The sequence below is a fragment of the Meriones unguiculatus genome, chromosome 6, assembly GCF_030254825.1.
Source record: "Meriones unguiculatus strain TT.TT164.6M chromosome 6, Bangor_MerUng_6.1, whole genome shotgun sequence".
In the NCBI taxonomy this organism is placed as follows: Eukaryota; Metazoa; Chordata; class Mammalia; order Rodentia; family Muridae; genus Meriones; species Meriones unguiculatus.
In genome coordinates this window covers 38,129,553-38,144,601 of record NC_083354.1, presented here as the reverse complement: position 1 = coordinate 38,144,601, position 15,049 = coordinate 38,129,553, and the positions used below count along the sequence as shown (strand labels likewise).

The window sequence follows — 15,049 nt, the reverse complement described above, 5'->3', positions numbered from 1 at the left end:
GAACCCACTGTCACAATCAAATACAGAGCACCAGGGTGGAGAGATGGCTCAGTGGCTACAGCACTGGCTGTCCTTCCACTTCCAGAGGATCCAGGTTCGATTCCCAGCACCCACAGGGAGGCTCACAACTGTCTGTAACTCCACTGGATCAGGTCACTTTCTTGTCTCTTCGGGCACCAGGCACACACCTGGCACACACCTGGTGCACAGCCCATACATGCAGGCAAAACACCCATAAACATAAAATAAAAATATTAAAAACAGAACAGCTCCATCACTCCAACATGCCTACCACCCCAACTCGCCTCTGCACCTTTCTGCAAAAGGCATTTTACATTTCATTTAGTCTTTTACTTCCTTCATTTAGTCTTTCTAGGTGTGAGTATATTAATGGCTAGCTCCAGTGTACAGGTGGGGAAACTGAGGTTCACAAAGCTTCCTTGACTTGGGAAAAGAAATTACAGAGCCGGATTTAAAGGAGGCCTGTGTCTTTTCAGTGTCCTCATGGAGTAGGGGTGCCTCTGCCAGGAACCTCAGGGTCAGGATCTCACTCCCCAAACTTTCTTCTCCTTGAGCCACACCCTCCCCCTTTTGCTCTCATTTTGGAAGGTGTACTTTTGGCTTCCTAAATCAACTTTGGTCTCTGTTTTTCTCTGCCATTTGGGCTCCATTTTCCTCATTGACTCAAACATGAGCCCAAAGCTGAATTTAGAATTCCCTCGTCAATATGACCATATTTGTACAGAGGTTCATTGAGCCACTAGTTATTTCTGGCATGTCTGGATGTCTTTTTTTAAAATGACTATTTTTAAAGGCTGTGTAACCAGGACCAGAGAGAGGGCAAAGAAAAATCTGTGTGTAGCTTTCCCAAAATGTGACATGACAAGGATGGGAAGTGGTGGCATCAGGAGAACCCTGAAGCTCTGGCCTCCCTCTGGACATCAGCCCCTGACCACCTCTCTGTGAGAACTACAGACATGCAAATGTACGTGGGTGGCTATTAAAGCTACTTGAGGGGTTGAGGGAAAGGGAGAAAAAGGCAGGGAAGGTCAGCGATGCCAAGAACAAATCCCATGGGCTGAATAATCCAGGGCTTATTTATTTACCTAGTCTCCTGTGGTTCTCTGTGTATTCATGTATGTTTGTGTGTAGATGGATACATGTGTGTGCATGGGGAAAACTTAAGGTGTTATTCCTTACCAAAAAAAAAAAAAAAAAGTGTGCAGAGGCAGGTGGATCGCTGTGAGTTCAAGGCCAGCCTGGTTTACAAAGCCAGTCCAGGACAGCCAAAGCTACACAGAGAAACCATATCATGGAGTACCCCCCCCCCAAAAAAAAAATAAGCGTATGAGTGTATATCTGTGTTGTACATGTCACGTGTGTGGATGCCTGCAGAAGCCGGAAAGGGGCAGTAGGAATCTCTGGAGCTGGAGTTACAAGTACTTGTTAGCCACCTGCTATGGGTGCTAGGAATCCAACTTCTGTCCTCTGGAAGAGTGGCAAGTTTTCCTAAGCACTGGGCCATCTTTAAAAGTTTGTTTGTTTGAAATTTGCTGTCTCGGTGGCCTGAGGTTCACTGACTGCCCAGCTTAGCAGTCAGTGAACCCTAAGAATCTACCTGTTCTATCACTGTGAAGAGACACAGGACCAGCACACCTCTTATAAGAGGAAGCATCTGACTGGGGCTGGCTTACACTCTCAGAGGTTTAGTCCATTGTCATTATAGGGAGCCTGGTGACATGCAGGCAGACGTGGTGCTGGAGTTCTACATCCAGATCTGCAGGCAGCAGGAAGAGAGGGACACCAGGCCTGGCTTGGATTCTTGAGATCTCAAAGCCCACCCCTAGTGACACACTTGCTCCAACAAGGCCCCACCTTCTAATCCCTCTCAAGTGGTTCCAAATCCACTCCCTGATGACTAAGCATTCAGATGTATGAGCCCACAGGGGCCATTCCCGTTCAAACCACCTCACCAATCTCTACCTCCCCAGTGTGAGCTTCCTTTTTGAACTGAATTCTGGGGATGGAGCTCAAGTCTTTGTGATAACAAGGCATGAGTCATCAACCCTGTGTTATTGATTTAGGTTTTGTTAATCCCACTGGACAAGAATAAGACCGCCACCACCGTTTTTGAGCTAAATTTGAAGCAAGCTTTGTTAAATACTGGCCAGGTCCATACTCAGGATTCCCAAGGTAGAGAAAGAAATTACATAAGTGAGGGACTTATAAAGGCAAAGCCCACATAGCTGCACACTTCCCACCTTCATCTAATCAAGAGCAAGCATACATCCTGACGTACTTCCTGTCTACATGTAACCAAGCATATCCTGTACAACGGGAGCAACCAACCTTCTTTACAGAAGTGGAAACACACAGTTTGCTCTATTAAAACAAGCCTCTTGGATAGCTGGAAATATGTGCAAGAGACACTGTAAGCAGCTCGAGTATAGAGATTTAGACATGATTGACTCACATGCAATGGAATTGTTCTACTTGTGAAATTCGTGGTCAATGAACGGCTCTAGGTAAAAGGATTCTAGTGGTCATGCCTTGGCTCGGAGAAAGAGAGGGAAGGAAACACTTCGTTCCTTAAGGGTGGGAGAGCCGTATAGCCGGAAGTCCACTAAGGAGACGCAGGCTTGAGGATTCCGTAGGGCACCCTGGGTCCTCCCTTTTCCAGTATTAGTCCTGCTTAGGTACCCGACCCATGCCTTCCTGGAACAAGAAGCTGCCATCTCAGGAAGCTGCTTTCATCTTCCTTCTCTATGGTCTTTAACTCCTTCCGGTTTTTTGTTTGTTTGTTTTTGTTTTGTTTTGTTTTAGCTGCTCTTAAACAGAGTAACACAGTGGGCATCTCTGAGATGTTGGATGCCAATTTCCTTCACTGTGTGACATTTGCTCTCAATGTGCGTCGCTTAACATGACGGAAATCTTTTTGTTTGTTTGTTTTGTTTTTTCAAAACAAGTTTTCTCTGTGTAGCCCTGGCTGGCTTGGGACTTTGCTCTGTAGACCAGGCCCCAAACTCAGAGATCTGCCTGCCTCTCCTCCCAAGTGCTGAGATTAAAGGCCTGGGCCACTACCACCCAACTTTTATTTTTTTACATTTAGTTCTTGATATGCTGTGTGTGTGTCCGTGTCTGTGTGTGTGTGTGTGTGTGTGTGTGTGTGCAGATGAACCAATGCACACAGGTGAGGGACAAGGTCTACCATTTGAGTTCTTGGGGTGGAACTCAGGTCATCAGGTTAGGCAGCAAGCACCTTTATTGGCTGAGCCATCTCACCAGCCCTCATGTTGTATACTTTAAGTAAACGCAGAAAATAGCTAGAGAGATGGCTCAGCAGTTCAGAGCACTGGCTGCTCTTCTAGAAGACCATAGCACCCACATGAGTGCTTACAATCATCTGTAACTCCACTTTGAGGGGATGCCTCTTCTGGCTCTCTCAGACATTAGACATACACTGGTACACAGACATATATGCAGGGAAAACAAGCATGCCATATGGGTGCTGGGAATCAAACCTGGATCCTATGAAAGATCAGCCAGTCTCTTCATTGCTAAACCATCTCTCCAGCCCCTAAAATTAGTTTTTAAATTAAAATCTATATTTCCTTTATTTATTTGTTTATTTAAAGTGGGATTTCTCTGTATAATTCTGGCTGCCCTGAAACTCACTGCATAGACCAGGTTGGCCTTGAACTCAGAGATCCACCTGCTTCTCCCTCCTGAGGGCTAGGATCCCAGGCGTGCGCCACCACCACTCAGCTTATTTTTCTTTTAAAAATAGAGTCTCGTTCTGTAGCCCAAATTGGTCTCACTGCCAATCCTTGTGCCCTCAGTCTCCAAATACTGGGATTGCTGGCATGTACTATCATGCTTCGTTAAAACTGATTGAATGTTGGTGTTTTAGTCAGATTCTCACACTGTAGCCCAGGCTTAAGTCAATTCTCAAAGCCCAAATTCACAGTGATCCTTCCTCCTCATTGTGTCAAGTGCTGGGATTACAGGCATGAGCCACCAGGTTCCGCTTTAAACAAGACACAGGCCAAACTTCTCCCTGACTTCTTCGGTCTCCATTTCCCAAAGCAGGAGTCTCATAGAAATGTCCAGTGGATGGCCTGGCATTGCCGGGTAACCTACAAGCTCTCCTCCCCTAGCCTTGCTCTGTCCGTTGCAGGCTCCAGGCCCAGGCTCCTGTGGCATGAGCCGTGTGTGGACCTACAGTGCAGGCGTGAGGGCAGCTGAGAAGTCGCACCTGAATAGCAAAGGGCCGGCCTTCTGCATCTCTGGGCAGAATGTTCTTTCTGGTTGAAATTTAGTAAATTACAGACTTGGCTGTTGGCTGTGAGAAAAAACAGGCCTGGGATACTTTCCCATGAGGAGGACGTTTGCAAACACTCGATGGTCTTTGTCCTCATTTGAGATTTTGGGAAAACAGGCACAGTGAGAGCTATATCTGAGCCAGGACCTTACAGGGCCTGGGAATCTGGGGACAGGAAGGGTTTGGCTAGGGCCCTGGGAGACCATCCAGAGGTGTTCTAACCCTAAAGGCAGGTACACACACACACATACACACACACACACAAGCTTAGAGTGACTTTAAACATCTCTGTAGACACTCTCCACTCCCTAGGCCAAGCAGAATGATCTTCCCCCATCCTACATACCTTGGAGGTTGTACACGAGGCCAGTGTCTCCTGCCCTGAACAGTGGGAGTGAGAGCATGGCTCATCTCTTGTTCCCACTGAAGATGCTACTTCCCTTCACAACATACTTAAGCATGCAGGATGAGCTGGGCCTGGAGGCACTCGCCTTTAATCCCAGCACTCAGGAAGCAGAGGTAGGCAGGTCTCTGAACTTGAGGCCAGCCTGATGTACGGAGTGAGTTCCAGGAAAGCAGGGCTACACAGAGAAACCCTGTCTCAAACAACCAAAAACAAAAGACAGAAAAGGCAGGATAAATCATGTGACAAAGGGGATGTACAGCGGTTTTTCCAGGCTCTGTCCATCTGGCTCATAGACTTCAGATCAAATAAAGCTTTATACAAACTGGCTTCTGTCTGGGTGTGGTGGCACGTGACTTGATCCTAGCACTATGGAGGCACAGAAAGGCGAATCTCTGAGTTTAAGGCCAACTTGGTCTACACAATGGGTGCCAGGCCAATCAGGGCTACAATGTAAAACCCTGCCTCAAAACACAAAGTCAACATCAACTACCATGGCTGAAGAGATCGGAGCCATGAGGGTGAACTCACTATGGTGCAGCTAAATTGCTGTGGTGCCAAGATGCCTTCTCAATATTTATGGCCATAACCATATAGACAAATGCTGGTCCCGGCCTTCAGAGAAGCCACTCTTTGCTCGTGTGTACACATGCACGCACATGGCCGGAAGTCAGAGGACAACTTGTGGCAGCTCCTTCCTTCCACCATGTGGATCCCAGATATAGAACTCAGGTCATCAGGCTTGACAGCAAGAGTCCTAGCTGCTGAGCCATCTCACCAGCCTATTTATTATTCTTATTATTAAATTAAAAGCAAATTGGACATCTGGGAGAATCCAGAGTGGACATGACCAGAGCCGTGTGAGGAGAGGGGAAAGGGGAGAGGGAAGGCGGGAGGGCCCAGAGGGGAACCCGGTGTAGTAGCCAGGAGGCCGAAAGGTACAAAGAGGGTGATTAACCAATGTGATAGGACTATATAGGGAAGAGCAGCCCAGCTGCCTGGCCTGGAGAGTTCGGGTAGGGGGCGGGGTGTGCCAGCCAGGAGGACCCTGGAACAGGTAGGGACTGAGGGAGGCAGGGAGAACCTGGTCTGCTTTGCTGGCCCCTGAGTTGTCCCAGGTCTGACATAGCATAAAATAACCTGTGGGGTTGTGAAGAAAGCCAAGTCTCTTCTCAATCTTCTCAATAAGATTTGGTTTTAGTGGAAAAAAAAAAATCACCTCTCATCCTATTGATGATGAATCTGCCAACAGTGGTCTCAGAGGGAGGTGTGTGTGTGTGTGTGTACTCGACAATGCTGTCTTTTGAGAGGACTTGGGACAAGCCTTCATTCCTCATCACTTGGCCGTAGGCCAGCACCCCTTGTGTTTGGGGCTGGGCTTCTGGAAATAGGTTTTCTGTTCTGAGTGCTTATAAAGCTGCTTTGGAGAGCGGTGTGGGGTGTGAGCTACTTCAGACTGTGCCTGCATCCCCAGGCCAGAACAATTTACTCTTTCATGCCTTCAAAGATGCCTCTGTGAGACAGGCATGAGGATAAATGTCTGTTATCCCAGTGACTTAGAAGATGATGAATTATAGGCCAGCCTGGGCAGTGTAGCAAGACCCTGAAAGACCTTGTTTCTGATAAATAAATAGATAGATAGATAGATAGATAGATAGATAGATAGATAAATGAAGTCTTTTTAAAATGCCCGAATTATGCCTTATCTTTACAGATTCAATGTCTGATTCCTTCCTTTGAATAACCCATGGCCAGTGTTGTAGCTTTTTAATCATAATAAACCGTCCTCTCCCTAAACTCTACTAGTTTAATCAGTAATCAGGGGACTGGAGAGATATCTCAGTGGTTAAGAGCACTGACTGCTCTTCCAGAGGACCCAAGTTCAATTCCCACCACCCACATGGCAGCACACAACCATCTGTAACTACTGTTTCAGTGGATCTATCGCCCTCTTCTGGCTTCTGTGAGTAATACACACGTGATGCACACATACACATAGGCAATTTAAAGCTGGGCCCTGGTGTCTAGTGATGATGTAATCTCAGGGGCCCTGGGGAGTTTAAGGTCATCCTTGCTGAGTTTAAGACCAGCCTTGGGCTTATAGGACCCTGGGGAGGGTGCAGAGTCAGGTGGCTCTCTGAGTTCAAGGCCAATCTGGCTACATTGTTCCAGCCAGGGCTACATAGAGAGAGACCCTACCCTGTCTTAAAAAAAAAAAAAAAAAAAGACAAAAAGAAGGAGTAGGGAAGATGTCTATTGGCAATCTCTCTGTCATGGCCAGTTGATAAATGCTGATACAGGCAGACTTAACCTTTTCATTCCTGAGGCCCAAGATCTCACCCAAGGACAGCTGATTTTAGAGAAAAGTTTTGTCATCCCATCTTGCGTGTCCTGTTTTAAAGTCCAGTTTGTAGCTGAAAACCTGCTGTTCATTCAGTGCGATGTGTGAGACCTTGCATACAGAGGCCTCTGAACTATAGATTTCAAGACAGGTAGCTGACCTTCAGTGAAGTCTCGGGGTGAAGGAGCTGGGGCCAGGCAGGACCTGGAATGATGGCACGACAGCGAGCATCCTTGGGCTCTGCTCCTGGCTTTTCATGTGGAGATGGTGTCGTTGTTGCTTTCCTACAGCAACACACAGGCCTAGCTGGCCCGTGAGCTTCGGGACGTTCTCCTGTCTGTCTCTCCTTATAGGAGCACTGGAAGGTCACAGGCTTGTGACACTCACCCAGGTTTTATGTGGGTTCTGGGGATTGAACTCATGTCCTCACGCTTGCATGGTGAGCACATTTGCCCACTGAACTATCTCCCCAGCTCTTTCCACTTGTCTTTTGTTTGTTTGTTTGTTTTTGAGGCACAATCTCTTTCTGAATTTGAAGCTCTATGTTTGGCTAGTCTAGCTGTCTAGCAAGTCTTAAGGAATCTTCCTGTCTCCAGCCCCCAGTGCTAGGGTTAGTTAGCTATGTGTGGCCCTGACCCATTTCCTAATTTTATTTATTCAATATTTTTACATTTTATTTTTAGTGTGTGCATATGCGTGTGTGCGTTGTGTATAGCTGTACATGTGTGTGTTTGAGACAGAGTCCTATATATCCTGGACTGGCTTTGGACTCCTTAGGTCACTGAGGAAGACCTTGAGTTTCTGATCCTCTTAGTGCTGGGATAACAGGGTTACGTGGTGCTGGAGATCAAGAGCCTTGTGTGCTGTTCTGATTACTGTTTATAGATGGCTTGATACAACTTTTTTTTTTCTTTTCTGAAACAGAGTTTCTTTGGCCTTGACTGTCCTGGACTCACTTTGTAGACCAGGCTAGCCTTGAGCTCACAGAGATTCGCCTGCCTCTGCCTTCCAGAGTGCTGGGATCACAGGCATGGGCTACCGTGCCCAGCTGGCTTGATACAATTTTGAGTCACCTATTTCCTTGATCAGGTTTGCCTGTGGGTGTGTCTGTGGGTCACTGTCTTGAGTCATAGATATTTGGGAGGGCCCAGCCCACTGTGGACCCGAGCCGTATAAGAAAGTTGGCTAAACTTGGAAGACAGAGGCAGGTAACCCTGAGACTAGGCAAGCCTAGTCTCCATAGAGAGTTCCAGGTCAGCCGGAGCTGCATAGTGAGACCCCGTCTCAGGGGGTGAAGACAGGGAGCCAGAGAGATGGAGACGGAGGAGCTAGCTGAGCATGCGTGAGAGCATGTTGGGAAGCAGTGTTCTTCCATGGTTTCTGCTTCAGTTCCTGCCTCCAGGTTTCTGCTCTGATTTCCCTCATGACGGCTTATGACCTGGGAGTCTGAGCTGACCACGTTGCATTTGGTCACGGCATTTATCACAGCAACAGAAAGCAAACTAGGCTCTGTGTGCTAGCAAGCACACTCCCAACTGAGCTATAGCTCCAGAGGCATGCCCCCTCCACTTTTGAGACAGGGTCTCACTATACGGCTGAGACTCAAACTCACGCCCCTTCCCACCGATTCATTTTCACAAATGTTGGGATTACTGGCGTGCATTACCATACCTGATTTTTTTATTGTTATTCTAAGTGGTACCCTTAAAACTATTAGTTTCCTGAAAATCTTTAAATGTTATTTTCTAGTGTATAGAAGTATACTTTTTTTTTTATTTCATAGATCCTCAGTGCCTATGGTTAAGCTCTGTATTTTAGTTAAAATGATCTGAATGGACACTGTTCGGGGGTGGCTATGATTCCCAAGCGACAACAGTTATTAATTCTCTTCCAGTCTCCATGTTCTGTTCCCCTTCAGGTTTTCCACATTGACTCCATGTCTTCAGCTTTAACGAAGTTTCTCCTCTTTCCCCCCAGATGAGACCGAGGCCCATATTGACTATGAAGAAAACTTTCCTGATGACAGATCCGTGTCATTCAGGGAACTCATGGAAGACTCCCAGGCAGAGGGAGAAGAGGAAAAGGCTCAAGAGGATGCCTCTGAGGAGACACCAAAACGAGGTCGCCTGGTCTTCCCTTCTGTGTCTAAAGAAAATATAGCCCAGGAAAAAGCCTTTGTGCCAACCACAGGCTTGCCTGGCACCAGGAGCAGTGTCCATACTGACTGGCCAGGATCCCGCCTAAACCGGAAGTACTCGCTCTGGTTTCCGGCTGAGACTTTCCGCAAGCCAGAGCTGGAAAAGGAAGTGGGGGATGAGACCAAAGAGCCACTTCTTGCCAGAGACGATCACAGTGAAGGGGAACTGGTCCCAGGGGAGTCTGAAACCAGGCTTGTCCATGCCACCACTGACAGCCCCTCAGAGCCATTTGTGGATAGGAACAACAGCAAGGCCGAGGACCCAGGGGTGAGCAGCAGTGGTGACTCCTGGCTAGACGGCTACCCTGTGACAGACGGGGCTTGGAGGAAGGTAGACACGGGGCGCGAGGATGATGAGGACAAAGAGGATGGGCCAGTCGGACTGGATGAAGGTGTTCTCATGACTCCAGATCAGCCCACTGGGAAAGTCAGGGAGCATAAGACCGCCACCGCCTCGCCAAGCGACTTCGCGACGCACAGTTCGATCGGCCCTTCGCAAATGCTGGATGTGGAGGCTCTGGTTCCGGGGCCCACGAACATGTCCGAGACTGAGAGCCCCCATACTAGGGATAGTGATTTGACTAAGTATCATTCAACCGTGCCTCGGAGAGCCCCCACGCAACAGTCACCCACGGCCACCTTACCCTTCGACCTCACCACCTCCACCCGAGAGACTGCACCAACAACTCCACAGCCGACGCTTAAACACACCCCCCCGGCTGAGGTGGAGACCACCCAGCCGCCATCAGAGGCCACAGCTCCTGAGGTTCAGGACAGCTTCCCGTACCTGCTATCTGAGGACTTCTTGGGACAGGAGGGCCCTGGGCCTGGTGCAAGCAAGGAGAAGCAGCTTCCAACCCTGGCACCGTGTGCCGGAGAGGAGTGTCCCAGCCTCAGGAAAGGCCCGGTGATCGCCACCGTCGTCACCGTCCTGTGCGGCCTGCTGCTCCTGGCTGCTGTGGGGGCAGTGTGGGGCTACCGCAGGTGCCAGCACAAGAGCTCCGTCTACAAGCTGAACGTCGGACAGCGGCAGACTCGACATTACCACCAGCAGATTGAGATGGAGAAGGTCTAGCCTCCGTCAGCACGGGCCCTCACGGGGCCACTGGGAAGATTAACTGTGACCGCTCACACTGAGGAGTCTCAGGGTCGGAGGTGGAAAGGGTTCACCCCCTAGGGTTCACGTCTTTCTTCTATATGCTGAGAAGCATCTCTGGGAGGCACCTGGAGGGCAGAGAGGGGTTGGTGACGTCATCACGTATGACAAGGTCTCCTCAGCCAGCTGCCCTGGAGTTCGTTGCCCAAATCCCAGACCCCTGCTTTGTCCCTATTCCAGTATCAGGTTAGGGTGTTGCTGTTTTAAAGTCCCGTTTTGTTTCATCAAACTGTTGTCTTCTCATCTTTAGAGGGAGAAGCACAGACCCCACACCCGAGATATCTGAAGTAGTTTTGATAAGCTGTGTGTTTGAGGACCATGTTGTTGGGAAACAGATGTCCAGTTGTGGAATGGGACAGGAGAGAATAATGGTTGTTTCCTTTTAGTATGTCGCTGGGGAAAAATGAGTCAAGAGCCAGAACATAGTTTACCAACTTTGGAGTTTCTCTTTTTGTTAAAATCGCAGAGAACTTAAAACTGACGTTTTGACCTTGGGGTATGAGGAGTGATCAGGTGCGCACTGGCCTCTGGCCCCGCAGTGTGGGACAGCCCACACTTGTTGTTTTAAGAACAAGGCGAACTCTGTGCCAGTGAGGACAGCTTTGGGTGTCCCTGCCTGGCCTGTGCCCACAGGTGCCTTGGGTTGGCTACCAGAGCTGGCAGAGAGACACACCTTTTAGTTTCCTGTCTCAGGGTTAACTGTTTCTCTGTATTCCAGTAGGAAGGAAGGATATGGAAGGGGGAAAGAAGCCCAAAGACTGCTAGGTCAAATATGTACCTGCTTGATGCATTGGACAAGGAATGGTAGTGGACATGGAGTGCCCGGGGCCTGCCATGCCGTTTCCTCTCACAGTGACCACCCGGTGGTGTCTCAGTGGGTGTTGTTTCTAGAAGGATGGTCCTCAGACCAGCTGCACATCACCTGGGGAGCTGCTGGAGAGGTAAATTCTTTAGTCTCACCCAGACTCAGGAAGCCAAACCCCTGGGGCTGGGCCATCTCTGAACTCCAAATCTTCAGGTGGTTCTGATGCGCATTCACGGTGAGAGCCGTTGGTCTCTATCCTCTGTGGTGAGCTTGGAACCCAGGAAGTCCTGGAGCCAGGGAGGTGAACGCTGTGCCCCGCCTTGCTCCACCCAGGCTTCCGGAAGCAGCTAGTGAAGTGTTGCCTCTGGCTATCTCCAGGGTGTTAGCTCAGAAGCAAGCACACTGCTGTTTTTCCATCTGAATCGCCCTCTTGAAGGTTTAAAAGTGATGGAGGCCATACATTTCTTTCCGAGGTGCCATGGGAGTGTGTTTTTGTATGGCACAAGAAATCCTGATATATGTTTTTTTGTTGGTGGTGGTTTTACAGTTGAAAATTTAGGTGGGCAGGGTTGTGGCGTGGTGGCCGAGCGACTGTCTAGCAGGTGCCGGGTCCAGTTCAATCTCTGACACCACAAAAACAAACAAACAAAAAAAATGGAGATGGTGTTTTGCCAAAGGAAGACAAAAGATCACATGATGTATTTCCTGTGCTGTCCTGTGTTTGATGCAAGCTTTGGGCAAGCAAAAGGTTCGGTAGCTACAAAGCAGTGTAACACAATACGAAATCCCAATGAGCAAATGGTCAAATGAGGGCCTGAGGAAACCTGCTAGAACACCTCTGCTCTGGAGGAACCGGGAGAAGATGCTTTCTGTATGTAGCCAAAGAAGAACTCGAAGGAGTAAACACAGAGACTGTATATTTTTAAATTAGATTCTAATCTCTGAGATATCATTTCTATTTTTATGACTAGTTATGGAAGATAACCTTGGTCCCCACATGGGGATTCTGTCAGTAACAACCATTAACGCAGAACACTGAATTCATACCCACACAGAAGTAGGTGGTATTAATATAAATGCATTGATAAGTTTATTGTAAATTATTAACACGTGTCAGTGCTTTCTTTTGTAGACGTGGGCTGTAATCTCAGTGCACTAGCTTGTAATTTTACCAATTTGCTGTCATCTAAATGAATACGAATGAACACACGAGCTTGTACATTGGAAGGGCGTGGGTAGCCAGCTCACTAGGACCCCAGCTGTCACTGCAAACGCCTTAAGAATGGCAAATGCTTATGAAAATGAAAGGGAGAAGGGTTTTGTTAATATAAAGCTTCAGATATATTTAAAATAAATAGTTATTCCCCCAAACACTTGATAAATGTATTTAATTTGTACCATTTAAAAAAATTTTTATGTGTGACTATGGTGTGTGTGTGTGTGTGTGTGTGTGTGTGTGTGCATATCCACCTGTCCAGCTGTGTGTGTGTGGATCAGAGGGCCACCTTGGTGTTGATCCTCGCCTTCCACACTGTTTGAGACAGAGGGTCCTGTTGTTCGTCTCTGCGTACCCCAGGCTAGCTCGCCTGTCTGTGACTGGCACATATCTCTCAGCAGGAACACTGGGACTATATATCTGCAGTCGTGCGCCAGACTGTATGTGGGTTCTGGGGATCAAGCCCAGGCCTCACACTCACACTGAGCGCCTCACACACTGAGCCCCCTCCCCTGCCCCTCCACGATAATTTCTTTTTTAAGCATTCAATAGTGATCTTAAAAGCAACACCTCAGAGCTTGTTGTATACATCATGGTTCTCTCTAGCCCTGACCTCAGCTGCGTCACTTCCTGCTGCAGGATTTGGGAGACGGGTGCAGAGGTCTTTCCCTGCCTTTCTTCTCTCCTCCCTTCACCTCCCTCATGCCAAGCATGGAGGAACTTGGAAGACATGCTAGAAGTATAAAATACGGGCCTTCTCGAGATCTACTGAGCTAGAACCCGCACTGAGTGAGGAGAGACCACAGTGACCCCTCCTCTCGACAGCTGGACCCTCAGTGGTGATGGGTGTGCGTGGTGGGAGAGACCACGACCAGTGACCCCTCCTCTCAGCAGTTAGAGTCTCAGAGAAAGAATTGAAGAGGGTTGGATGGAGGTCGGCAAAGGTGTGGGCTGAGAGAAGAAGCGAAGGCTGGTAGGGAGCTGGCAGGGAAGTCAGTGACCACGTTAGCAACTGGCTGGGATGGTGTGTGCAAACAGAGGCCGTTAGCACCAGTGTCGTCTCCTTGGACTCTGTGACCCTCAAGCCACAGGTGAGTGTCTCTTCATCCACTCTGAGCAGCAACCGCTAGAAACAAGCACCTCGTGCACGCTCAGACAGAGAGAGACCTACCTTCCCCCCTGCTGGACCAGTCGCCATGGCGATCAAACAGGCTCACCTCCCCGCCTGAAATGGAGGCTATCTTGTGTGCCAGGACTCCCATGAGATCCAGCCACCCCTTGTCAAACTGAGAACATACCCTTGCTCCACGCCTCCTGTTATCCACGCACACCCTCCTCTTGGAAGCACCTGCCCACATGCTTCAGGAATCCAGATGTAGGACTTTGATTGACACTCAAACATTCCAGGACACAAAGCAAACAAACAAATACAAGAACTGTCATAACAGTAGTCATTTCTTACATTGTCAGATCATAGGGGAATAAAACTAGAAAACAACAGCAAAAGAAAGTACCCAAACGCACAGGAATTCAACCGCTCACTTGAGTGATTAACAGGTCACTGAAGAAAGCATATAAACGGGGTGGAAATGATAGCAAAAGCTCGAGTTTTTGTTACAGCAAAGAAGAAAGTTTACAACTAGGAATGCTTCGGTTTAAAAAAATCAGGGCTGGGGCTGGAGAAACAGTGCACAGTGGTTAAGGACACTTGTTCTTGAAGAGTCAGGTTGATTCCCAGCACCAAATGGTGGCTCACAGCTCTCTGTAACTCCCTTCCAAGGAACGGGATGCTGTCTTCTGGCCTCCAAGAGCAACAGACAATACATGGCTCACAGACATACCTGCTTGCAGTACACACCCCCATAAAATAGATAAACCATTTTTTAAAAAAAACCTTTTTAGCAGGGCTAGAGAAAGAGCTTAGTGGTTAAGGGCATTAGCTGCTCTTTCAGAGAACATAGGTACAGTTCCCAGTATCCAAGACAGCTCACAATCACCTGTAACTCCAGCTCCAGGAAACCCAACACCCTCTTGTGGCCTCCTCAGGCACATCCCCCCCTCCACATAAATAAAAGCAAAAGAATATTTTCTTTCAAAAATCAAAGAAGTCCCAAATAACTTAGTGAACGCACCTCAATATTTTTTCGTGAATGAGCCCAACTCCAAATCAGTAGATGAACATAATAAAGATCAGGGCAGAAGCCAGCGAGACTGAGACTGAAGGAGCAATACAAAGAGCCAAAGAGTTGGTTATTTCCAAACATAAAGGAGTTGCGCAAATCCTAAGCAAAAGCAGTCAGAGGAGAGAGGAATCCCAAGTTAATAAAGTTAAGAGGTGGAAAGAGGAAGGCCACAGTAAAGTCAGCCGGACACGGGATTGTCATGGAACACTTTGGAAATCTGCCTTCCGAAGTGCTGAGGAACCGAGTATCCTGAACGGCTAGGACGACAGACATACACAGCTATTTGACTGTCTTTGACCTGATAAAACTTTTTTTTTTTTAATTATGTATGAGTGTGCTGGCTAGTTTTATGTCAATTTGATACAAGCTAGGGTCATCAGAGAGGAGAGAGCTTCAGTTGAGAAAATGTCTCTATAACATTGGGCTG

The 15,049-nt window shown here is 48.1% G+C and overlaps 1 protein-coding gene across 1 annotated transcript in view; it reads left to right on the top strand.

Annotated features, from left to right (window-relative positions):
* Susd5 (sushi domain containing 5) overlaps positions 1 to 12,513 on the top strand; it is a 46,581-nt gene extending 34,068 nt beyond the window's left edge. Inside the window, exon 5 of the mRNA XM_021635746.2 lies at positions 9,043 to 12,513. Coding sequence (XP_021491421.2) covers positions 9,043 to 10,337 — 1,295 coding nt within the window. The 3' untranslated portion in view covers positions 10,338 to 12,513. The remainder of the gene's footprint in view (positions 1 to 9,042) is intronic.
* The last annotated feature ends 2,536 nt before the right edge of the window (positions 12,514 to 15,049 follow it).